General features: G+C 44.0%; 1 protein-coding gene across 1 annotated transcript in view; it reads right to left on the bottom strand.

Moving 5' to 3' along the window:
• Positions 1–20,455, bottom strand: part of ST8SIA4 (ST8 alpha-N-acetyl-neuraminide alpha-2,8-sialyltransferase 4) — an 89,410-nt gene extending 68,955 nt beyond the window's left edge. The window contains exons 1-2 of the mRNA XM_028748144.2: positions 20,046–20,455; positions 9,531–9,662 (exon numbers count right to left, since the gene is read on the bottom strand). Of these exons, the coding sequence (XP_028603977.1) occupies positions 9,531–9,662; positions 20,046–20,158 (245 nt within the window). The 5' untranslated portion in view covers positions 20,159–20,455. The remainder of the gene's footprint in view (positions 1–9,530; positions 9,663–20,045) is intronic.
• Positions 20,456–26,035: the final 5,580 nt, after the last annotated feature.

The raw sequence follows: 26,035 nt of genomic DNA, 5'->3' as shown, positions 1-26,035 counted from the left end.
TGACCCCTCCAGACAATGGAATGGCTCTGCAGCTGACATCTCCTGGGTGACGCAGACACCATTAGGCAGATCAATGCACAGGTGTGCTCCACCCATTTCCCTCCCTCCCCCATTTCTGTGGGGCCCCGGAATGTGGCAACCCACAGTATGCCACTGCTCAGAGCAACCAGGGTCTCTGAAACAGAAATGCCTTTTTGAATACCTTTTGATATTCCAGACATCTATAAATTAAAGACCAGCCTGAGATTTCTGTGAGAATGGGCTGGTGAGTCCCTTTTTAGGAAACAGACAGAGTGCCCCAGGAAACTGTCTCTCACACACATTATCTCTTCAAACACAGTACACACCATGCCCACCTGATAAATGTCCCATCAAGTAGAGATACTTAAGGAACATCTATGTCTTAGCACAGTTGTTCCTTTCTTCTCCCTTGGCACCTTAGTAATTAACATCCTACTTAGAAGACAGCTTCACAGCTAACTTAGCAGTGGCTTATCCTCTACTTTTAAGGTTGTCCCCATAACTCCAGCTTGGCCTACAGACCTAACAGAAAATTCCGCACTCTAAAACATCCTTTTGCAAAAGAGGTGCTTATCCCATGAAGGGGGTGACAAGAGACTAACGATTATCAATTATTACTAATGAATTTTACTTTCAAAAAGGTTTTTGAAATGGAAGCATTTCTATGATATGACATAGTAGTGGGACATTTCCCACAGAACGACACTGAAAGTAACATTGAGTTTTTCATGACTCAACCTTCCAAATACATGAGGCCAGTAAACAGTTATGTAGACATGGAGGGGTGTGTGGCTTCCAATGTATTGCAGAACTAGCTATATGGAGCCTGTCTGCCAGCTGGACAGAAGATGTGGGTATTTCCCACCATCGGGACACCCCCCACCATCCTGCATCTCTGTCGCTCGCCCCCTCCCTACTGCTAACCCCTTCCTCACCCACCTGCTCTCCCCCTCTCTTAGGGTTGCCATATTGACAGACTTATCCTTCGCACAGAGGCTTCCGCTTGCTGGTGCCTCGCTGAGCAGGCTTCGCTATGGGCTCCACCTCTCCCTTTCAGGCCTTCGGCCTCCTTCTAAATGGCCGCTAGCAAGTTGTGTCCAGGAGTAAGCCTGCTGGCGGCCCCCAGAGGCTGCTCAAGCCACATCAGAGGGGTCATGGCCATCGGCTACATCAGCAGCTGCAATGGCAGCTGCGGTAACTGTGTCATCTCCAGTCCTGCCTGGGCCTTCCCCAGCAACAGCAGTGGCGCCCCTAACCATAGCTTTCAACGTTTTCCTTTCTTAAAGGAAAATTCCCTTATTCCGAATAGGATTCCTCGCAAGAAAAGGGAAAACCACATTGAGTAGGACCCGAGAGAGCTCCTGCCGCCGCTGCAGCAGCGTCCCCTTCCACACTTGAGCAGCCATGGGGGGGGGGGCCACTGCTGCCGGGGAAGGCTCAGGCAGGACCAGAGAAGCCGCAGAGCAATCAGCCTCCCCCCCCCCCAGGCCTGATCCTGGATACGACCTTGACAGTGACCACTAGCAGGCCTGAAAGGAAGAGGCAGATCGACAGCGGAGCCACTCAGCGACCCAGAGTCACCCCGGCACCAGCAAGCACTAGCCTCATGCAAACAGGGTCCCGGCAAACAGCGCAGCCAGGAGCAGGCACTGGAAAGGGGTGGTGGCAGTGGTGGAACTCCAAATCCCGCTGCAGCGCTTCTGCTTCCAGGGCACAGCCTTGGTGCAGAAAGGTGGTGGAGACTGGCTGACTCTGAAGAGTGCCTGCCCTCTCCCACCCTTCGGTGGCATGTGTCTGCACCCCCCAATAACCCAGACATTTCATTTAAAAAATAAAAATCTGCCCAGGTGGGCATGCTGCCCCCCCCCAACCAGGACATGTCTGGGGGAACCCAGACATATGGCAACACTAATAAAGAGCTCCTGGTTCTCAGACAACAAGTTTGTTCCCTTGAAGTCAGGGTAGCTGAATATGAGAAGCTGAGAGAGGAAGATAGGTTGGTGAATGATGTATTTAGAAACATGACAGCAGTGTTCACCTCCCATAGTAACAGTTCCTTTGCTGTCATGAAGAGTCAGGCCACATTCACACCGTGATACCACTTTAAACAGATCCCCCCCCCCCCCAAGAATTCTAGGAGCTGTTGCTTGTTAAGAGTGCGGAGAGTTGTTAGGAGACCCCCATTCCCCGCAGAAAGTTACACTTTCCACAGTTCCCTGGGAAGAGGGATTGACTGTTAAACCACTCTGGGAACTGTGGATCTGTGAGGGCAATTGGTGTCTCCTAACAACTCTCCTAGCTATTCCAGTAGCTCTACAAACTTCCTAAGTGTGTTTGTTAATTCTGGGAAAGAGGGAAATGGCATCGTAATATCACACAAGCCATAGTCAAAGCTTCAAGTCACAAAGAGATTTCTGATACTTGGTTTTAGAACAATGAGGGTGCTACACTTACTTCTTAAGCCTAAGGGAACTGAGACGTGATTTTTTGGAACTTACATTTCAGTAAAATACAAGAGGAAAAACACATTCTTTAGGATATTGGTGTAGATTTGAAGCCGTGCCGGAGAAGAGAATATCTGACGACTGAGCTTGTGTGACAACATAGTAATGAAGCAGAATGGGATATATTAAAATGCAAAGTGCCTAGAGCATCAGATAAATGATAAGTCAAGGCAAAGGTTCCCTTTCCCTGATTTTTGCTTTTCTGAAATCTAAAGACTATATTTTTTATCATATTTTTAATCTTGTACACAGATGGGTTTAAAAGCTGCTCAGGCCTAATATGCCAAGACCAGCAAATATTGGAGAAAACACATTAAGAAGGAAATGAGCTGATCTAACTGCACTAAAGACCTGAAATAGGACAATACATGAGATAGTAAGAGAACTGTGTAGGATTGCCAACTCCTGACTTATAAGCTTCCTTATAAAGCAAGGCTGGGGAACCTATGCCTCTCCAGATACTGTTCAACTCCAACTCCTATCAGCCCCAGTCAGAGTGCATGAGAGTAGGAGTCCAGCAACATCTGAAGGACCACAGGTTCCCTTTCCCCGCTATAAAGGGTCAGGCATACTAAACTGAATTGCTCTAAACTGAGTCAGGCCAAGCACAGTATTGCCCTAAGCAATCCTTGTGGGAATGATGGGCCAACAGTCTGCCTTGTCAGTTGGCAGGGCTGGGCGATATATTGATACATTGTCCCAAAGCGGTTTGAAGTCCATATTGTGACATTGGTTTCATCATTTTTGACCTGGCAATATATCGCGAATCATGGTGGGTGGGTGTATGTGCGTGCGAAGCAAAAAACCATGAAGCCAATCAATGCTTCTCTCAATTTCTGCAGCTCCTGTTAACTCTGCCGGCTGAATTCTCCCCTGCTTCATGCAAGGGGCAGCAAATCGCAAGAGCAGGCACTGGCAAAAATCACCAATGCCTCTACATAGCTCCATCCTTATTTCAGACATTGTGATATATGTATTGGTATATCCCGATGCTTAGCTGGTGATGCATCACGGTGTTGAAAATAAGATACCAGTCCTATCAGTAAGATGGACCATTGATCTCATCTAACAAGATAACCCATATTTTCTTAGAGAAGAAGAGCATAGGAAGCTGCTTTAAACTGAGTAAAGACCACCAATCTCACAACCCTATCTGGAGATGCCTAGGACTGAACCCAGGATCACAACATACAAATTTTAAGAAGAAGAAGAAGAGTTTGGATTTGATATCCCGCCTTTCACTCCCTTTAAGGAGTCTCAAAGCGGCTCACAATCTCCTTTCCCTTCCTCCCCCACAACAAACACTCTGTGAGGTGAGTGGGACTGAGAGACTTCAAAGAAGTGTGACTAGCCCAAGGTCACCCAGCAGCTGCATGTGGAGGAGCGGAGACTCGAACCCGGTTTCCCAGATTACGAATCTACCGCTCTTAACCACTACACCACACTGGCTTTAACACCAATCTGTGGCTTCTCCCCAACTCTAAGGGAGCTCCCGTGCTTCTTCTGACACTGAAACACTGTTGAACACCCCCCTGAATCATAGTTACACAGAAGCCTTAGATCTGTGGCTTTTCGAAGGAGGAAATGAGGCCTATTGATATAGCAGAACACCTGTGCAGCATCAAAGATAAGTTTCAGAGAAAACCTTATCTCTAGATCAAGTTATGAACAGAGCACAGGCCTTTTTGCTCTGCAAGCTGAAGCACACAGCACAGCTTCTCTAAAGGCTCACAGAAGGCAGTGACTTTTTGATCTTTTAATCTTGAGAGCTGCTGCAGCATGGTGGATATGAGTGGGAGCTAGGAAATCCCCACAGTTCACCTCAGATTCAAGCTTGCTTGTGGTTTTGGGCAAGGCACAGTTCCTTCAGCCTACTGTCTGCAAGATGGTGATGGTGATAAGCATGCTGTCCTGTCTTATGGGGATGCTTTAAAGATTTCCATCAACAGAAGTACCAAGTGGCTGCAGCTAATCAGCCGGACCCACAGTGCAGGCAGCCTTACACCCTGATTGACTTGCAACCCAGACCTCTCATGGGATGTAAAGTTTAATTCCCTTGTCTGGTTAGCATTTGGGCCTTGACACCCATATAGAAGTTATACTGGTATGACCAGAAGGTGCTGAGTATCCCCACACTGCTAAGTACATTTGTACCTTGGTTTTCAAACAGCTTAGTTCTTGAACGTTTTGGTTCCCAAACGGTGCAAACCCTGAGATGACTGTTACGGTTTGCAAACTATTTTTGGAAGCCGAACATCTGATGGGGCTTCCACAGCTTCTGATTAGCTACAGGAGCTTCCTGCAGCCAATCAGAAGCTGCCCGAATGTTTCGAAAGTTGAACGGACTTCCAGAACGGATTCCTTTCGACTTCCAAGGTACGACTGTAGTGCCTTCCCCTGGCATTTGCAAATGCAATGCAAACAACTGTGGAGAAAGGGAGGGGTTGCACGTGCATCTGCACTCACTCACTTATGGTCCCAGATCACATGGAAGCCTTTATGGATTCAGCTACGCAGAGACATGCAAAAGCCCCCTCTCTGCAAATGCCTGCACTGTAAAAGGGAACAACATGCAGCGGGTCTACTGAGGACTATTCACAGAGTAAAATACAGGATAAAAACATGAAAATAAGTAAAGCAAAACAGCAAAACAATAGCCACCCCTTCCCACAAACACGTTTAAAAGGCTGTAGAATATTAATCAGCCAAAGGCCTGGCTGAAGAGGAATGTTTTTGCCTACCGCCTAAAGAAAGCTCAACTGGGCTGACAAAGTTTCTAAATGGACTGTATGCAGATATTTTAGAAGTTGTCTGTCTTGCCTCTATCTGGTTTTCTTAAAAGTAGCTTCTGTAGCCAGAAGTCAAAAGAAACTCACTAAGTTTCTGCCTGGGGGGAAAGCTCCAAGCTGGTTCTAAAGCCTCTAAAAGTATTTCAACAAGAACAACCATGCTGTTGTTCAACTTCAGATACAACAAACATGTATACACAAGACCTTCATTCTCTACTGAAATGCTGCAGATTAACCAGCTTCTGTGCAGCCAGTCTTGGGTAAAACAGCTAAGTACTCCATTAAACGTTAGTTTCTCAAAACTGCAGAGATCTTAGCAATGCAATCTGATGCGTAACTACTCAGAAGCAAGCCCCATTAAGTTCAAGAAAAAGTGTGCACAACATTGCAGCCTAAATTACCTTTGTTTCTAATTGCACATTGCTATGCAAACATGAATGGGTGATAACATTATGTTCTGAAACACAGAGAGATACAGCTCCTGCATACTAGAATGAAAAAGGAAGTTGTGCAGAAAGTAACCTTTTGTTGTTGCTCTTGATCTTACAGTTTCAGTTTGACTGTTTATATGAAGAGGCTACATTAAGTAAATCTTTAAGGGGAAATGCATTCCAACTATCCTGTCTTCAGCATCCAAATGAAAGAAATTTGTGACTTTTAACAATTTAAGGTAATGCTTTTCATTAAATGAAAAATGCATCATTTAACTTGATCGGCTTTTTGTTTTAACATATTATTTCCTTCTTTAAAGGTGTATGCTATGCAGATCAGAAGTTTAGTACGTACCCCTATAACACTGCCAAGAAGACAAACGGCCCAACAACTGCTTTACGGAGGATGCATTTAGGAAAGCTCCCGTATTTTGGAGTTGCAGTTAATTTATTGTGAGGATTGAAAATGGAAGATTTATGTTTAGATTCTCCTAGGAGTTATTGATTACCAAAAGACAAATGGCCAGTATTATAACTAACTCCACATTATTTTATTTATCCTATGAGGCACCTTTGTAAACAAAGCCTTCACTTCATTGATCATTTTTCTAACAATTGAAATCACTTCCTCTGAACAGAATAGGTCCCAAATAATAAATGTGTGAATTGTTTTCTTGTGTTGTTGTTTTTCTTGAACCCAACCTTTGCAGCCTGGGCAGTTATCTGGTCTTAATGCTTTAATTTTTATTTATTTTATTTTTTGCCTGAATGATGTCACTGCACAGAACTGCTTACAATATACATACGGGTTGTATGAAGACTTTAGTCCCAGTGATAGCTAATGCTTCTGATTCCCTCATCTCCATGAAACCTTTAATGGGGACAGGGGATAAAGATCAACAAAAGTTACCCATTCCCACCCTCCACTGGATGAAAAACCTTCTATAGATGGAAGGCAAAACTTCACTCCAGCCCAACACATGACAGAGACTCGTAGTGGCTTAATCCTATAACCGCAATCAATGGAAATCAGCACCCATTGTAATAGCACCCATTAGGGGAAAGTGCATCAGGCCATAGTCTCAACTGAGAGACTGTCTGCACATACCCCAAGCCATCACACGGTGCTGCAGAGCCATGCAGTTCACACATCACAGTAAAGCATACTTATTGGTAATGAATTTGGACTCTTGCTTCTCCCCAACATCACATTGAGGAAACAAAGCACAATGCATGGCTTATCATTACTTTCGAACTATGGGGCATGTTTTGCTCCCAACAAACCATAATGAAAAGCTGGGAGTTGATTTTGGCTCATCTACCATGATGATCACAACCCCTCGTTCAGACAAAATGCTAAACCAGTGCTAGCAGCGAGGAATGCACAATCAGGCCATGCACAGTAAACCATTAAGTTTGGTTTACCATGATGTGCTCACACCATCACTGTTAAGTGTGGCAGGAGGAGTGACTATGCTGTAACATCCAGGTGAGCTGTCACTTGTCAGGTCCAAGATGCTGTGATAGGTGTCGTGCAACAACGTGAGGCAATGTTTCTTCTGCCACTACTGATCTGGACTGCCTGGTTACTGATAAGCCATCTGTTCACAATGTCTACAAAGGAGAACGCCTGACATGCAGCTTTAGTCAAGATATTTCACACCTATCAATACCCAGCAATGATCGAATCTCAATTCTACAATTAAGTTAAATTATGCCAAATGAACAGATTGCTATAACGGATTTTCATTTTCAGCCCAGCCCGGTTTCTTTTCCAGAACTTTGACTTTTGCAAACTGCTTCTTGTGTGAAGGAGCATGAAGAAGACAGAAAGGAGGTAAATGAATCCATAATGGCAGGAATTAAAAAGACGTCTGCTGACATCAATCATGGCTTGTGTCCTTTGAATTGCCAGCCCCCTACTGCCTTTAAATGGGCAACTCCTCCTGGGCTACAGCCATCCTATGACTGACTCAAACTGGCTTTGAAACTAAAAGGATAGGTGGGACCCACAAACAAAAGGTTGCTGTGTGCAGTGATCCAGTTTGGGGTTCCATACACACAGCTATGTCCTCTTGTAGGACACTCCATACCACCCTGCTGCCCCCACATTCCATGACCAATAAACATGCTCAGTTCTGCTTATTCATCTGTTTGGTGGATGCTATAAGGAAATGTAAGGGGAGAGTAAAGTATTTTTGGACTTTTGCAAACTTTGAGGTTTTTCCAAGTCAGTCAGTACTTCCCTCTTGGGTGGGGATGGTCCAGTCTTGCCTACACAAAGATCTACATCCAGAAAACTGAACTTTCTTCTTCTTCTTCTTCTTCTTCTTCTTCTTCTTCTTCTTCTTCTTCTTCTTCTTCTTCTTTTCGTACCCCCTCAACTGACTGCGTTCCCCAGCCACTCTAGGTGGCTTCCAACAAATACAAAAGCATAATAAAACAACAATCTTAGTCTTTAGTATTGCATGAACTATCAATCCCAGATGAAGATATAACCAAAACACGCTTGAAATCCGACTCTGAACCACCTTTAAAAGATACACGCACTAGCCTTTCCAGAGCAAAGTGATTGAAGGCTCCCAGCACAGCAGAAAACAGTCCTTAACTGCCCTTAAAAATAACCAGTAATGGGAAAGATCATAGTAAAACATCAGGCTGCACAATGCCTGGTGGCCTGAGTCCTGTCCAGGGTATAATCTGCACCACTAAGAACTGATCATGTTTACTGTAGGAGTAACCAAAGCCACCTTCACACCATACATTTAAAGTGCTATGATACTGCTTTAAGCAGGAAAGAACCATATGCCAATATACCACCCCAGATTTTGTCACTTTCTTCCTGCAAATAATGGGGTTGCAAGGGAATTGTTTTCTGGAAGAAATTAACATGGAAATGAGAACAAAACTCCCACTATATTTCATTAGATTTCCAGAAATGGTTTCCATGTGAAAGCTCACATATAGCATGGAAATTAAATTAGGAGAAAGGAATAAACTGCTGTGTGGATGTATCCAGGGAGAGACTTGCAGCCAGATGTGAGCCCCAACACTTCTCACTTTAAAAGATGTCCCTTTTCCTTCTCACAGAAGAAAATAGAAACCCCCTCCCCAGCCCCGTTCTGCCATTGTGGTTTTAGACTGATGCAACGGAAAACGAAAGATATGACTCAGAGACACAAACTCTTCAAAAGCAAGCAACTACACTTTATTTTAACAGAAGTGATTTGCTGATACTTTTTTCTTAACCAAGTGTGTACAATGATATTAGTAAGATCATAAAAGAAAAGATCAGTCAGTCAAGTGTACTGAAATACAAGTTGTCAGAATCACTGTTGGCCACTTGCTTTTACAGTGATGAAACAGTGGGATCATTCACAGGCGAAGCCTTCCAAGAGCTATCAAACTAGAGGCCTCCTGCAGATTTCTTTTAATGCAACTCTGCACATATTAATTAGCTGTATGCCATTAATATCTTTTTTGTGCTTTATTATACAGCACATTGAAATACTGTGACCAATCCAGTCAAACTTACTGGATGCCACTATACAGACCCTATTCTGCATGGAGAATTTAGTTTAATAAAGGATTCAGTTTTGACTGAAGGAATGTTCAAAATTAAAGAGACACCTTTTTACACTGGAATCGCCAAACTTTTGTCTTCCACATTGGTAAAGACCAACAGCTGTAAAGAAAGACAGATTTGCCAGTCCTCACTAGCATATACCCAGTTACAAGCTACCACAATGTATAAATGAGTTCTGTGCGTTATTTAAGGTACTCACCTTATTTCCAGTACCAAGGAAGAATTGATTTTCCATCTTTCTACGGAATGCTGGAACATTGAAGAGCCACTCTTTTGGTTTATTTTATCAGAGCTATTGACCATTGATCTACTTAAACTTAGCTCACCGTCTCTGAAAACACAATACAAAAAGAGAGCGTTAAAAATTAGCTTGGCACTAGCCATCCAGAAACCTTTTTTCCCTGCCCTATCTACATCACAAACAGTAGTGGTGTTTTATTTGTATCCATGTAGGATCGTGACTCTGCACCAAGCACCCACTGGATCACGTCCTACTCCAAGCCACCCTTTCAATTTCTCACAATGCCCTGGGGCACCTTACCTGGTGTCATTTCAAGGTATTGAGTAGAGAACATGGGAAGAACAGGGCAGGTGTCAATTCACCACTACAGTGGTACCTCGGGTTAATAACTTAATTTGTTCTGGAGGTCCGTTCTTAACCTGAAACTGTTCTTAACCTGAGGTACCACTTTAGCTAATGAGGCCTCCTACTGCTGCTGTGCCGCAGGAGCCCGATTTCTGTTCTCATCCTGAAGCAAAGTTCTTAACCCGAGGTACTATGTCTGGGTTAGCAGAGTCTGTAACCTGAAGCGTCTGTAACCTGAAGCCTCTGTAACCTGAAACGTCTGTAACCCAAGGTACCACTGTAGTCCCTACCAGAGTACCAGGTCTGGAACGCTAACTGTTGATACCAAACCTATTTATTTGTTGAAGGCCGATGGTAACCACCTGCCCTGTGATGAGGAAGAAGCATGTCAGGGAGGCAGGCACAGACAACATCAAGCTGTGCTCTGGCCAAACTGTCTATTTCTTTCCCCGCCCCCTCCCAAGTTTGCATGTTATCTTAGGACTTTAAAAATTCGTAAGCCACCTTGGGTGCCTTGGCAGAAAGTCAGTATATAAACACAATCAATAAATATGTTTGTGGCGGATATAGTCAATGAGTAAATCCTTCTGTATTCATTGTTGGGCCTGGGCAACGTATTGATACATTGCCCAGGACTAGTTTGAGGGCCAGAGCATGATGGCACCTTCACTCCACAGTATATCACAGGTGGGGCTTGCCTGCGCCTGACTCCCTCTAGCGCCAGCACCCAGAGAGAAGAACAAGTTGCATTGGCCCCATGAGGGGAGCTGAGGCAGTTTCACCCCGTGGGGCCGGGGATGATGCAGCTTGTTCCTCTGTCTGCTTTTCAACATTGTAATGTATCACTATATTGTGATGTTTGGCTGGTGTTACACTGTGATGCGGAAAAGCTGATATCGCCCAGCCCTACTCATTGTGAAATTTACTCAGGCGAAGGGCTGTAGGTTAGTGGTAGAGCTTCTGCCAGACTTAATCCCCAGAACCATCAGGTAAGGCTGGGAATGTACCCTGTGCGAAACTTTGAAAAGGCACCACCAGTCAGTGTGGCCAATACTGAACTAGATGGACCAATGGTCTGACTCAGAATGAGGCAGCTTCCTATGCTCCTTGTCCTACAGAGACGGAATTTACCAAAAATCCTCTCTCTTCCTTCAAAGAAACAAACTGTTTTCTGTTTGGCTGAAACACCCCTCAGAAACATTTGCCCCCACCTTCCCAAGAGACATAAGCTTCCTGCCAAGGTGTTGCCCCTCAAGCCCTCTAGCATCACTGCATCCTAAAAGAAAATTAGTTTTTTGCCCACAAAAAGCTATTGCTACAATAAACTGTTTTCTTTTATTTTCTTCAAGTGCTATAGGAAAGTTGGCTGTTTACCTGCTGCGGTAAGAGAACAAGGCTGTTCTTCTAGATTATGATAGATTTCTGTAGGTAGCTTCTTCATTGTGTGAAAGATTGCATAACACACAAAGTGAGGGAATATCAGAAAAAGCAGAATGATGTGAAGTCTGAATGCAGCCAACGTTGCTCTGGGATTGCAGAGCAGAAAGGAAGCACACTCTGACTTCGGACGTTGGTCAAGGGGACCAAAGACCACTGGATGATTGAACTCCTAGGAAGAATATCATGGAATGGAACAGGGGAAACCAACATGGTTCCATCCATCAGCCAGAGAAGAACAAACTACAAGAGACTTGCTTTCTTTCTCCCTGCCAGGAAGAATCCTTGGCTCCAACAGTCAATTTTCTTGGGAATGCAGAAGCAAAGGAAAAGGATACTCCAGACCATTCATCTGCCACAAAAACAAAGAGCCACCAACCACTATTCTAGCAGCAATACCATTACTAAGGGATGGGAGAGAAATTCAGTTCTGCTTGCATTTTATTGTGATCTTGCCCAGCAGCATAACTTCATTGTCTGTTTCCTGCCAACAAAATGTGTTCTGAAGCCAGTATGTTGCTGGCTGACAAACTTTGATTTGTTTTATCTATGGCTTGGTGTTACGTGTAAACCCAGCACTCTTCCCAAACCATGGTTTGTTTCACCATCACACCGCAGGTGCTTGCCAAATTATAATGACATGAGACAACGGCAGCTGGGAAACAATAAAATTCTGAGGGGAAAACAAGCCATGATTTGTTTTATCACCCAAGAAACAACTTGTAGCTAGTGTTATGTGTGAACCAAGACACTCCATATGTGAAGTTGGTTGAGAAACTGACACAACTTCCACAGTGAAAACAGATGCAAAGAATTCATACAGCTATTCTGCAATCTTGTTATCTATTTCTAAATCAATGGCCCCAAACTTGAACTTACATTTTGCCAACACAAACAGCAACTTCCCAGTTCCCACCTTGATGCCAAACTGTTTTTGAAATCTGGCTGACTTCTTCCCTTGGAAATTCACGTCACAATAAGCTAGCTAAGTCTCCACTCTATATTCATGCCCTCACCAGCCAAACTGACAATAGTAGAACTTACTCCCAAGCCTGCATAGTATTGCAGCAGAAGCCTATAGCATGCTAACAGGCTGTCTTTTGCCACAAGAGACTAACATGGCCTCGCTTTCTGAAATTATTCTGTATGAAATCATTGGGCTGGGCTGTATGAGTAGGAGTCCTGTTTGGCTTGCTTCCTAACAACGTACAAACTTCTTATTTTCTTATTTTCCTTTATTAACCACAGGAGGCAAGAGTCTCATGCATTAGGCAACACAGCTCTCTCTCTTTCTCTGCATTCTAACCTGAGCAGTTCTTAAATTCAGAATGTTTAAAACTAGTAGAATGAGCAAGAACAGGTAAGACTAGCCTTCCTACCTATGGAAAGCTCTTCCTACCAAAAAGACCTCCTCTTTCTTATCAAATACCTACACGGAATATTTCTTTGCCAATTGAGAAAGTCCAGCCACTTCTAGGGAGGCACATGCCAGGTCTAACTACATGGTCCATCTAGTCTAGTATTGTTCACTGTGACTGCCAGCAGCTCCCAAGAGAGTCTTCCCTGTTACCTGCAACCTTTTAACTAGAGACATTGGTTATTCAACCTGGAACATGAACTGTGGTGCCTTCTCCAAACATTCACTAACTAACTAACTAACTAACTAACTAAATAAATAAATATACTTAGGGAGGGAAGAAGAGGAGGAGTTTGGATTTGATATCCCGCTTTATCACTACCTGAAGGAGTCTCAAAGCAGCTAACAATCTCCTTTCCCTTCCTCCCCCACAACAAACACTTTGTGAGGTGAGTGAGGCTGAGAGACTTCAGAGAAGTGTGACTAGCCCCAGGTCACCCAGCAGCTGCATGTGGAGGAGTGGAGACGTGAACCTGGTTCACCAGATTACGAGTCCACTGCTCTTAACCACTACACCACACTGGGATTCGAGTTAATGTCCTTTAGCAGTATACCAGCTGTGCTTGTGGAATGACTTCTGCAAAAGAAAGTGCAGGAAGCCATCACAGTCCATGTGGCTGGTTGCTCAACAGATTTCTTTAGCCCTAATACTTCCTGTTGCACAACCAGCTTCTGCTAGTTCAGCTGTGGCACTGGAGTTCATACTGCTCAGCCACTTTTATTGCCTTTCCACTAGCCCAGCAGCTCCTGTGCTGGCAAGTGAAGGAGAACACCAAACCCGAGTCTGAACATCCACAAACAGCCTCTCATCAGCAGATCGCAAGTCACTTTAAAAGTCAGTGGAATTCTGTGCGCTGCAGGTAGAAATCTTTCCCAATACATTGGTATGCATAGAGGCTTTAGTTTGCTTAAAAGCATCCAGGAACCTGACTATGTGAAGAAATTATAGGATCAATGATCATACATTAATATATACTGGATTTGCACCTCATCCGATATGCAGTATTGATTTACAGCTAAGAGTGCCACCTACTGAAAAACCAAACACGCTTTACTCCTCACTTCAGACACAATTATTTTTGTGGGATGGGGAAGGTTTTCAAATTAAAAACCATGGTCTTTAAAGTGTCATGCCGTGAAGAATAATTATATGATCTTCACTGAACACTACTTATATGAATCCAGAGGGAAAGAGCAACATCGAGATTCATTACAAGATGTTTTTCCGTCTTCTAATTCAATACGCAATATATTCCAAAAAGCCCTCGCGAAACAACCATCACTGATTTCCCCTCTTTATCCTCTGCCGCATTGCAATATACACTGAGAGAGAGAGAGAGAGAGAGAGAGAGAGAGAGAAAGAAAGAAAGAAAGAAAGAAAGAAAGAAAGAAAGAAAGAAAGAAAGAAAGAAAGAAAGAAAGAAAGAAAGAAAGAAAATGGATTAAATTGCAATGGAAAGGATTCTTGCTTGTGCTGGACTAAGTGTAGCCCATTAGAACTTTCAGGAAGTGAATGGCATGGGGAGCAGAGGTTGGCTTTTCACAACGTTTTTGTCCCCAAAAGTGCTAATGCTTGAAATACAGCAGACCCAGGAGCTCACAATTTACTTGGAGTGCCCACCAAAAGATTTAAAGTACATTAAAGCAACCTTAAATCTGTTGTGGGCACTCCAGGTCCCAACTGTTTATCATTAAGACATTTCTTCAAATCCCCACTCAAGGAGATGCTCTTGATGCATTTGGTTCATGTTTACTTTCACTGTCCTTGGGATCTCAGCAAAATCTAAGGTAAAGGTAAAGGGACCCCTGACCATTAGGTCCAGTCGTTACCGACTCTGGGGTTGTGGCGCTCATCTCACTTTATTGGCCGAGGGAGCTTCTGGGTCATGTGGTCAGCATGACTAAGCTGCTTCTGGCGAACCAGAGCAGTGTTTACCTTCCCTATTTATCTACTTGCACTTTGACGTGCTTTCGAACTGCTAGGTTGGCAGGAGCAGGGACCAAGCAACGGGAGCTCATCCCGTCACGGGGATTCAAACTGCCGACCTTCTGATCGGCAAGTCCTAGGCTCTGTGGTTTAACCCACAGCGCCACCTGCATCCCTCAGCAACATCTGATTGCTTTTAAATCCCACTGAGACTTCAGTGTGCTTAATGTTAGCTGGATCATGCCTCTGTGGTCCTTACTTGAGCTACTGAGCATAATTTTTATGACCCCGCCAATGTTTTTAAGGAGAATCTCTCTTTATGTATTGCTTATTTTATTCACCACAGCAAAGCCTGATCCTAGTTTAAAAGCAAGCTTCTCTTATCCTACGAAAGGGCAAGCCAGGCTTAGCTTTAAACCCAAAGGCAAATCTAGTAAGACAATTCATCTAGAGACGCATCATTCATATTATCAGAAGTCAGCATAACACAACACTCTTAACACAAGAAAGCATGCTTTGATGTTTGTGGCAAGTAGGCAAAGCATACACAGAACAAGAATGTATTCCCAGATTTGTAAGGAAGTTGTCCAAAAAGTAACTCAAGTGCTACTTCGATGGTCCATAGGGCTATATATAACAGCTGCATAGAAAAAGGGATTTTAACCCATGTAGATTCTCATGCAATCTACACTTGCTGAAATTCCCTCTCCTACACAACTATTAAAGGGGCAGGAGTCCTTACTTCATCTGCATCTAGCTACCCTATGGTCCACTCATCCCTGAACTTGACTTTTAGAGCCTGAATCTAAGCGAGTTTACTCAGAAGTAAGTGTCACTGAGGTCAACAAATAAATGTACAGAACACAACCCTGGAATGCAAGCTGACAAGCTATGGCTGCAGGATTAGGACCAATGCCCTGACCATTGCTTCTACAACATCATATGTACATTCTACAACATAAAGGATATTAACTTTAAAAAGATAAATCATAGAAGCACACAGTTAAAACTAATTGCTATGGATGTTTGTTTCAAAAGGCTCTTGCACATTACTTAACCAGAAGTCTAGAGTGAGGGATACCATGTGACATTACTTCTCAAATAGCAGGTCCAACAGTTTGACTTGACCTCCAAAGTCCCATCCTCCATTGTCTCCTGAGATAGGCAGATGTCATCATGCCAAAAACAGTACCAGGTTCAACATCTGAACCACATGCAAAAAAAAACCCAACAATGTAGGTTTTATATCTAGCAGACAGCCTGTACTGAGATTAGGTATCTTAGTTTCTTACACCAAGTTGCACTACAAAATATCTCAAAGCCAAACAGAAGTTTGGAGGCAAGCTATGACTAAAACTATGCAAGAGGAAATAGTGGTTATTTCATTCAGAAGATGCTAAAGCTGTCTACAGATGAAACACATTTATTTTACTTCAACACGTTTTTATTTCATGTTATAAAAATAGGCTTATTTTCTATGAATTCCATAAAATCTTTCAAGCAGATACTAAATAAGCATTTAAAGAATTACTGCAGCAGATATAAAATGAGAAAATGTAAACGAAGGATGACTATATGCTGGATGCTCCTATTTGCAATATTATTTAGCTCCAGCTCTCTAATAAGCCAATCTTTTAAACAAATATTTAAAAGACTTGGAAGGAAGTTTCCTGGTGTTCATGGAACTTTCAAGCCAAGGGCTTCAGACTGGAGAGCTAGTAACAAGATCCACTATTCTGGTTAGTAAACAAGAGGCAGGTGGATTGTTGTTTTCCTCTGCCCACAGAAAAGTGACATCAGCATACATGATCCAGGAGAAAGCTAGCAGGGGAGCAAAAGGCTTTCCAAAAAAACAAGAGTATTGATTGCTCCATTTACAAGCAACAAGGAGACAGGGAATACAGACTCCGGTTTTGCTGTGATTTAGGGCACATGTGTTTCACAATGTGGTTGTGGTTTTTTTGTCACAGATGGAAACAAGATTAGCTGCAGCTCCACTGAAAGGTCCCATCACCTTATGCAAGTCCTTGCCCTGCCAATTACATCTTGTAAAGTTAAGTAGCATCGCAAGTACCCAGCAAAGAGCAACCAACTCTTGATGCTACATCTCTGCCCCTATTTTCCCTTCTCCTGAAACCTTGCAGTCAAAGGATGGGGAAAGCACATGGCCTTTACAAGTCTAATAGTAAAAGGGTGTTAAAGAGATCTTGTGCACAGAAGGTCATTTTAAAAGCTTTGGAGGACCTCCCCCCCCCCCCCAAAAAAAACCCCTGATATGCACTCAACCTATGCTTTTAATGCATCAAGGGCACTTTCAAACTGTCGCTATTATCAGGTGGGATTCAATCATATAGTGGAAAATTCAGGTGTTACAACTAAAGCCAATTTGGCACTCCGCAAAGTCGGAAACAACAGGGGGGAAATGTACTGCAGTGTGGGATAATGTTCTTTGGTTTTTTGCACAGTCATATAACCTCCCTGCAAACAAAATTGGAATGAATCAATAGATCACATAGGTCATCTAAACCGCCTGCAAATGTTGAACAGAAACGTCAGGTTGAATGCCAAATAAACAGATCACCTGGAAGCAAGCAAAGTTTGGACCGGAAAGCCAACAGGGATGAGAACTTGTGATACTCATGAACCCCAACTCTCATCAGTCCCAGCCAGCATTATCAATGGCCACAAATAATGGGAACTAATTCAAGTAATTCAACCACAAGTTCCTCATTTCTGGGTTGGAATGAGTAAATAGCCTCCAGAAGTCTTATCTGGGAGTTTTTGATTTTGCAAACGAACTCAAAACAGGAAGGATGGGTGAAAAATGAAAGAAGGGTTCTCTGCACAATGTGTTACCCCCTCCAGAGTTGTAATGAGTGGACTAATAGAGGAAGAGGCCTCGTGCTCTATCGGTTGCGCAAACTGTTCGCGGGAGACGAGGAGCAGGAGGTTTCCTATCTAGCTGGCAGTGGAACAAAGAGTCCCGTCTATTTTTTCTTTCTTTCTTTTTTTTTGCTCGCGGAAAAGCACTGCCGAGGGCTGGCTTCTGCTGCTTGCGTGCTCTCCGCTGGGAACCAGTTGTGCGCATCTGGCCTGGCGTAGCCCCGGGATGCAAGCGGCAGGCAGGAGAGATGGAGGCAGCGGAGGAACCCCAGCGGTGGGCAGTCAAACGTACGCGCCTCCCCTTTTTGGCACGGTTGCCTAGAAAGCCGTGAAGCCGAGAGAGAGAGAGCGAGAGAGAGAGAGCGAGAGAGCCAGCACAGACTACGCGATCCGTAGCTCGCCGGCAAATTTGGAATTGGGCTCAGGTGCGCAATGATGCCGCGTGGGAGGGGCAGCGCCGCGCGCGATCCTAAACGCAGTAGGCATAAACTTCAAGGCGCCTATACAGGCGCAAATCCAACTGAATCTCACGGGGCTTACTTACTCCAGGGTAAGTGAGGGGTGTTGCAGCCTTCTTGGAAGCATGTCCCATTAGACTCGAGGCAAGATGCTGCGGGGATGAGGCTGCCCATACAGGGAAGGCAATGCCCTCTTGCGCACGCTTGCCTCAGGCAGCCTCCAATCCCTCCCTCCTCGGAATGAGGCGCTACCTCTTCGCCTAGCCACGCATGGAAAGGCGAGGGAGAGGGAGGGAGAAACAGGCAGAGTGACCGGCTGCATGATATCGCCACTGGACAACGCGCAGGAAGGATAAAAAAAATCGCACATTGGATGGGGAGAGGGTTGCAGTTACTTCTAAAGGCTTGCTTTTCTTTTCCTGCACAATGATCCATGCTGGATTTCCTAGGCGTCTCATATACCCTCTCCACAGCATCTGTGCAAGGCAAGCACACAAACACACACATCCCAACTCGCCCCACGCCAAACCAGCCTGCTTGAGCATTAGCTATTATTGCCACGCTTGGAAATGCTTGCAGGCGTCAATGAAATAGTGCAGCAACAAATACCCTCCGCGGAGCTATCAAAGCTCTCGGGTTTGTTGCTGCCGCCGCCGACATAAATAGAACAACCTCCAGATTCCACCATCCCCACCACTCCCTCTCTCTCCTTGGGGTAGCTAGTTCGGCAAGCCTGCGAAAATCAAATAATAAATTTAAAAAGTGGGGTTTTTGTTCCAAGACTCAGACAACTCTGCAATGATACGATTCTGTGATTCCAAAGCAAGTTTCCACAGGAGGTTTTAAAGCTTTTAAAAACGAAACAAAAAAACCAACAAAACAACTCACCACGCTTGACAGACGAGAAAGGACAACAAAGCCCTAAGTGGGAACCCGCACGAGACTTTGGGTTTTTTGTTTTGTTTTGGGGCAATAAAAAAGAGCGACAAGAAAGAAACAGACGGGGATCTTTGTCAGAGATGAGGCGCGTGTTTCTATAGCGAGTCGCTGACAAACACGGAGAGGGAATACTATTTAGAGTCCCAGGGAACTTATCCTACGTGCCATTGAACTAGCTAAGAATAAAACTTCAAGGGGATGAAGAGAGGCCGAAATCTCAAACAGGCTCGCTAAGTCCCGTCAGTGGGACCTGGAGATAAATCTCCTTTCCGGCCTTATTATCCTCCTAGTCGACCCATTCACTTCATTCTGAGGGTAACTAGCGAAGGGTAACTACTTCGAAGTCAGCACGCTTAGGATCGTGCTGCGCAACAGCTCTTGGAAGGCTTACTCCCCTACTGTGGGCGGGGTACAAGGGGGACTTAGGAGAATCGCTGCTCTGGGACAGCAGAGAGAGATGGCAAAGCCCACCATCCTGTGCACACTTACTTGGGAGTAACTCCCAGTGCACAGCAGGCAAGGATCCGGCTAGGAGTTCCGGGGAAAAGATCGGTGCCAGCCAAACTTCGGAGAAATGCCACTCCCCCTTTATCAACACAGAAACATAACAGAGCCGGCGTGACACCGCTTTCTACATTGCAAACCTCCCGCTACTTTCGTACCAAAAAGCTAGAAATTTATTTATTTTCTAAAAAGCAAAAAACCGCACCCCATCCCATCGCTTTGTTCAGCTCACCAATTGCAAATTAACCCAACCGGCATTAATCATTTGAGACCTGGGTTTTTTTTTACCCCCGCGATTTATTTCTGCCTTTTGCAAGGCATCTCCTCCTGGATCCCATCGGAACGCTTAATTAGGCGGGGTGTGTGTGGTTGTTCTCAGGCTACAGATCAAAGCACGCGAACATCATCAAAAGGAGGCAGGTCTGATGAATGGGAAGCGGCGAGGTCCAGGGGGGCAAGCCGAACGCGGCGCTTGCATCTTACCCGCTCTTCCCCCCTTGGTCAAGAAAAATAAAATAAAAGGTGTGCACAGACAGACAGACATCCAGACCCTTTGCATTTACCCGTTGGCTTGTGTCTCCTGGTGCTCCTCCGTTCTCGCAATCTCTTTTGTCTTGTAAAAAATCAAGAGGATACTTATCGTGCAGATAGTCCACCTCTTCCGAATCGAACGCATCTCTCCTTCCTCCGGCAAATAGGCGTGCGCGCGTTTGTGTGTATGTTCCTTCTGTTTCCTTTGTTTGGCAGGATGGGTTTTGAAAAAGGAGAGGAGAAAAAGAGCAAGGGATCAAATTAAGGACCAGCAGCCAAAAATCAAAAGCCGGCGGGATGCTGGAGGGATCAAAGGCGACGGCGGCGGCTGTTTCCCCTGGGCAAAGTCCTCTTGCCCACGCGCTCCCGCGAGCTCCTCGCTCCAGCCTCTCCGCGCTCCTCTCACGCTGCCTTCCAGTTTAGGTAACAGCAGAGGCGGCAGCCGCCAGTCTCCGGGGCGTCACTTAGCGCCGCCCTCCTCCTGGCGGTGAAATGATGAGCCGAGCCCGGCCAATAGGGGGCCAGAGGAGGCGGAGACGGCGCCTGCCCGAACTTTAAAACAGCTCCCGGCTCGGAGCTGCTCGGCAAAGCGGAGAGGAAAAAGGATGTCTCGAACGCAAGCGGCATCTCTTCCATCTAAGGGGTTGCAATTCAGTCCCGGGGCGCAGTTTTGCTCGGAAATAAGTTCTAAATCAATGCAACGGGGCTTAGGGAGCGTGCGCAGGATTGCTGCCTTGCACTCGGGAGGAATGATCCTTACTTGCAGCCCGCTGCCCGGTTTTGTTCGTAGAGACCCGAAAGATGTGAACGACAACTGATGGTTGGAGAGGACGCACCTGAAATCCGACCCCTGGTAATGCAAGAATCTTTCGCCCCAAGTGGGATTCGAACCCACGACCCTGAGGTTAAGGGTCTCGTGCCGAAAGCTTGTGCTTGTCAACGCAGCCTGGAGCGGACTCACGGCTGGGTCTGTGTTATATTGAGGTGCAGTAAGTAATGGTGCACTGTAAGTACAGCCCAGCCTCAATTCTCTCTCTCCCATCCCACTAGAAGAAAGCCCTCCTTGGAGTTGTATATAACGGTGTTCAATAAACGTATCCGTGTGCGTGGACTTTGAATGTCAAGCTTCAACAGACAACCCAGGACGGGTTTCAAGGGCGTTTTAGGTTGGATTAAGCTGCATTCCAAACTTCCAGGCTGCTTATAGCTGGGACTCAGTGGTATAGGAAAACATTCAAAGACAAGCGAGCAAATAGTTCAGGCTCAAAGGCTGGGCCATTCTAGAAATACCTACCCCAATTCTTCTTGCATGAGAGAGCTGGGGGTGTTAACTGGACAATCGTGAGGCAGGGGTGCCAACTTGAATAAAATATTGTGGGGGCCCAGGTAAGCACCGCCCCTGCCTAATTGATCACATGCAGTGCTTTTTTTCTGAAAAAAAATGTTTAGGGGTACTCTCATTTTCCTACTCGTATTGAAATACTGCCCCTCAATGAGGCCAAACCTAGTTTCACAAAATGTTTAGGGGTGTGCGTACCCCTGTGTACCCCCCGAAGAAAAGCACTGATCACATGACACAGTGCACATACACCGTTTGAATGAGAATGCCCATCAACTTTGCGGGGGCCCGCCCCGCTCAAATATTTTATTTCTAGGGGCCCCCACAGCCCCTGTAAATTGGCTCCTATGCTGTGAGGACAATTAGTAGAGTCTGTGATGGGTGCATCTGTGTCTTAGATTCAACATAAAACCCAACCAGAGTTTGGCATTGCACACACTAGCCTTGGACTGACACACACTCCTCTCCCCTTCTCTACTGCAGCTGCAAGAGGGAGGAGATGGGAAGCTTTGATTCTATTTTCAACTAACCACAGTTTCTTGTTCCGTCCAAATCTGGACAAACTGAGATAATTAATAGTTATTGACTGAAATAAGCCAACGTTGAACCATGAATGATAATTGCGGCTTCTTTCAATAAACTTTAGTTGGCACCGACCATAGTTCCCAATTCAAACAATAAGAAACCAGTCAACTGAAAACAGAAGCAAAAGTGTCCTGTCTCCTCCTTATGGCCATGCTCTTGCAGGTAACACAAAACTATGGTTTAGCACAGGGATGGTTAATGTGGTACCCTCCAGACCTTTTTGATTCCAGCTCTCACAGCTTCAGTCAGCATATTCATTGGTCGGGGATGATAGGAGCTGTAGCCCAATACATCTTCAGAACACCATGTTAGCTATCCCTGATTTAGCATTACTTCTGAACCATGGCATAGTTGAGTAGCAAACACATGTACCGGTATTTTAAGTATTTGTTGCCTGTATTTTCAACTTTAATTCAAAATAAAATTCAAAATTATATAGCTAATCCAACCAGAGACATGTTTCTGGAGCAATTTTGTATATGCACTTATAAGAGTCCCATTGCATTCATACACAAGATATATGGTTAATTTTCAAAGATAATGTTTATTTCAATTCAAAACACATCTACTGAAGGAAAAAATAATCCAGGCAGAATAATCTACTGCACAAGCCATCTCCAAACTCAGCATATAATAAAATCAATAATAGTTCTCCAAAAGCTGTGAGATATGTTTGCTTGCATGGGTGGGTGGGTGTTACTTGTGAAGTGGAGTATCCCAATAGATGTGTGACTCTGATTTTTAAGTTGTGTTCCAGTGGTGGGAAGGTAAAAAAGTGACAAGAAATGGAAGCCCTGTTTCCAAACAATGCCAGTTATTTGATAGCAAAGCTGACTATTGAAATATAAATTATGTGGCTTGTGTCAAACGAATCATTTCTATGTATGAATGCTAAATAGTTCAATTAAAGGAATGAAGACACCAGCTGAGAAAAATCCAGTTTCATGGCCGTTAAAGATGACACAGTTTGCTTCATGAAGTGGTCCTGAAAGAGCAAATGTGAATAATAGAAATAATTGTACATTTAAGCTATTCAAATTACAATGTGCTAATTAGCACAGCCAGTGTGCGTTTTAGGGAATGCACTACATATCTCGTTAAAAAAAAAAAAGCATTATCATGCAAAAGCCTTAACTGCATTTCTATTACCACATTTTATTGAACACAAATAGAGGCAGTTATTGCATAACGGTTAGAGTGTTGGACTAAGAGTAGAGAGAGCCAGGTTCAAATCCACATTTGGTCATAAATCTCACTGAGTGACCTTTGTTACAAGTAGGTAGCCGTGTTGGTCTGCCGTAGTTGAAACAAAATTAAAAAATTCCTTCCAGTAGCGCCTTAGAGACCAACTAAGTTTTTTATTGGTATGAGCTTTCGTGTGCATGCACACTTCTTCAGATACACTGAAACAGAAGTCAACAGACCCTTATATATAGTGAGAGGGTGGGGAGGGGTGCACCACTAGTAATCACATACAGCTCCCAAATTAAAACAGTTCAACGCATTGTCAGAGATCTACAACCTCTCCTAGACAATGACAGTTCTCTTTCTCAAGCTCTGGGAGAAAGACCTTTCATTGCCTACAGACAGTCACCCAATCTTAAACAACTCCTCACCCACAATAATACAACAACCAGATTTAACATGGACACCGGTACCAGAGCCTGCAATAAACCCAGATGCCAACTTTGCTGCCACATATTCCCGGACAACACCATTACTGGCCCCAACGACATCAAACATACCATCTCAGGACTATTTAATTGCTCATCTTCTAACATTGTGCATGCTATCAAATGCCAACAGTGCCCTTCAGCTCTCTGTATTGGACAAACAGGCCAAACCCTATGCCAAAGGATAAATGGACATAAATCTGACATCAGGAATCACAAGACAGAGAAACCAGTAGGAGAACACTTCAATCTCCCAGGACATTCTATGCAAGATCTCAAAGTAGCTGTCATATTACAAAAGAATTTCAGAAATAGACTGGAAAGAGAAGTTGCTGAATTGCAACTTATTACCAACTTAAAACCATGGAGAGACTTGGTCTGAATAGAGACATTGGATTCTTATCTCATTATACACGATAAAGCTATTTTTAGCCATCTCACTCCTTGCTTTTTCCTGTAAGACCAATTGCAGTCGTTAACAGTCATCAACAGGTTTACCACACCTAATACCCCTCTCCACCTTCTCACTACAGTATATATAAGGGTCTGGTGACTTCTATTTCAGTGTATTTGAAGAAGTGTGCATGCACACGAAAGCTCCTACCAATAACAAACTTACGGTAGTTGGTCTCTAAGGTGCTACTGGAAGGATTTTTTTTTATTTTGAGTGACCTTTGGACAGTCATTGGACTGGTTTGCACAGAAAACTAAGCCATGATTTACTAACATTTTACATAGTAAATACACATGGTTTGTTTGATCATCCAAGCCTAGCTCTGCAGCTTAACATAAGCCATGGTTTGTTCGGCTTACAAAGCTTGTTGTGTCTTCACTATAGCTCAGCATAATGTGCAAATGTGACCCCAGTATTTTTATTTTATTTAACAGGATTTAAACACCACTTAATAATCAAAACCCCTCAGCAGTTTACATAGAATATACATTAAAAATACAAATAAAAGAAGAGTTTAAACACAAGTTGATCTAAAAAAATGACAAAATATTAATAAAATCAGCTGTTTTAAAAACGCATACTCTATAAAATAAAATTAAATATTAAAATGTCAGATGTACACATCTGAGTAGGCTTGCCAGAGCAAAAAAGGAGAATTTTAGCCTCCCCTACCTTACTGGATGATTGTGAAGATAACATGGCTCATTGCGCTGAGCTTCTTAGAGACAAGCTGGAATAAGAACGTAATAAATCTGGGAGGCATGCCCACCTCAGTAGAAGGGGTGATCTTCCAAAAACCTGGTGTGGCTCCTTCTGGATTCTCACAGCTTTAAGCCAAGTGTCACACGCTCAAGTGGGTTAAAACACCCCAAGGTTGAGATTGAACTTTTGAATAAGGAGAGGGACACCACAATAAAGAGGGCATGTTGGAAATGGAACACCTTTCTAGATTTTTTAGCTGTACCGTATTTGCTAAGAATTAGAGAGCGCTTTCGTCTGGTGAATCATAAGGTGTACGGCTTAGCAAGGTTGCTCTGCGTTTTTAATAAGCATGGATTCTCTCTTGTCATTTTGCTAGCAATCCTCTGTGGGAAGCCCAACTTGATACCGTGGATTAGGATTCAGAGACGGAAGCTTTGCATTCGAATTTGTGACAACCATAGTCAATTTTCAATTGTTGTCAGATAAGAGAGCCCCCAACCTCACCCTCTTTTTTCGGTTTGGAATAGTGGCTTTTTGTTTTGTAAAGAAGCATTATTGTGCTTTGTTAAGAAAGCCTGTTTGCTTTCTTAGGCAGATTCCTCCGAAAAAAGGGGAAAAAAGCAGAGCCAGATTCCAAACATCCTCCAAATTAATTTCCCAAAACATCAGCTAACTCTTAAGACAGGCAGCTTACAGCACCTGAACTCAACTCCCATGATGCTTTTGTAAACCCTCCCAATTTGCAAATGAAGCCCTCCTGAGTATGCATGCAATAACAGTGCTTTCTCCAGGTGGCTACTGTTCAAGACCGTTTCTCCCCCTCTGTGGCTTACAATGCAGTTTCTGACTCTCGAATAAATAATTCAGCCACCCTTGGAACCAGTCTTTGCTGATGCAACAGACAAATGATTATAGGTTGCACAATAAACACCTCCTCTGTGTTACAGCAGTCTCTGTTTGGACTTTTGTCTGTTATATATACCTGTATTTTAAAGAGGGCTTTACTGAAGGGCAACTCAGCCATTTATTACTACTACTCCAACTAAACTGCTACTACTAAATTATTATTACTACTACTAATAATAATTAATAGATTAATTTAGGAATCTCCTTTTCCATGAAGCCCAAGGCAATTTAGACTGAACTTCGTCATCTGACCAACTTATTGGGGACATCAAGCTCTAACCCTTTAAAAGCCCCCTGTGTTTTGCCACGAAACAGCTCTTCAGATTTCTCCTGGCACCCATTTCACTGCAGCGTTTGGTAAGA

The sequence above is a fragment of the Podarcis muralis genome, chromosome 11 (assembly GCF_964188315.1).
Source record: "Podarcis muralis chromosome 11, rPodMur119.hap1.1, whole genome shotgun sequence".
Classification (NCBI taxonomy): Eukaryota; Metazoa; Chordata; class Lepidosauria; order Squamata; family Lacertidae; genus Podarcis; species Podarcis muralis.
This window is presented reverse-complemented; position numbering and strand designations above follow the sequence as displayed.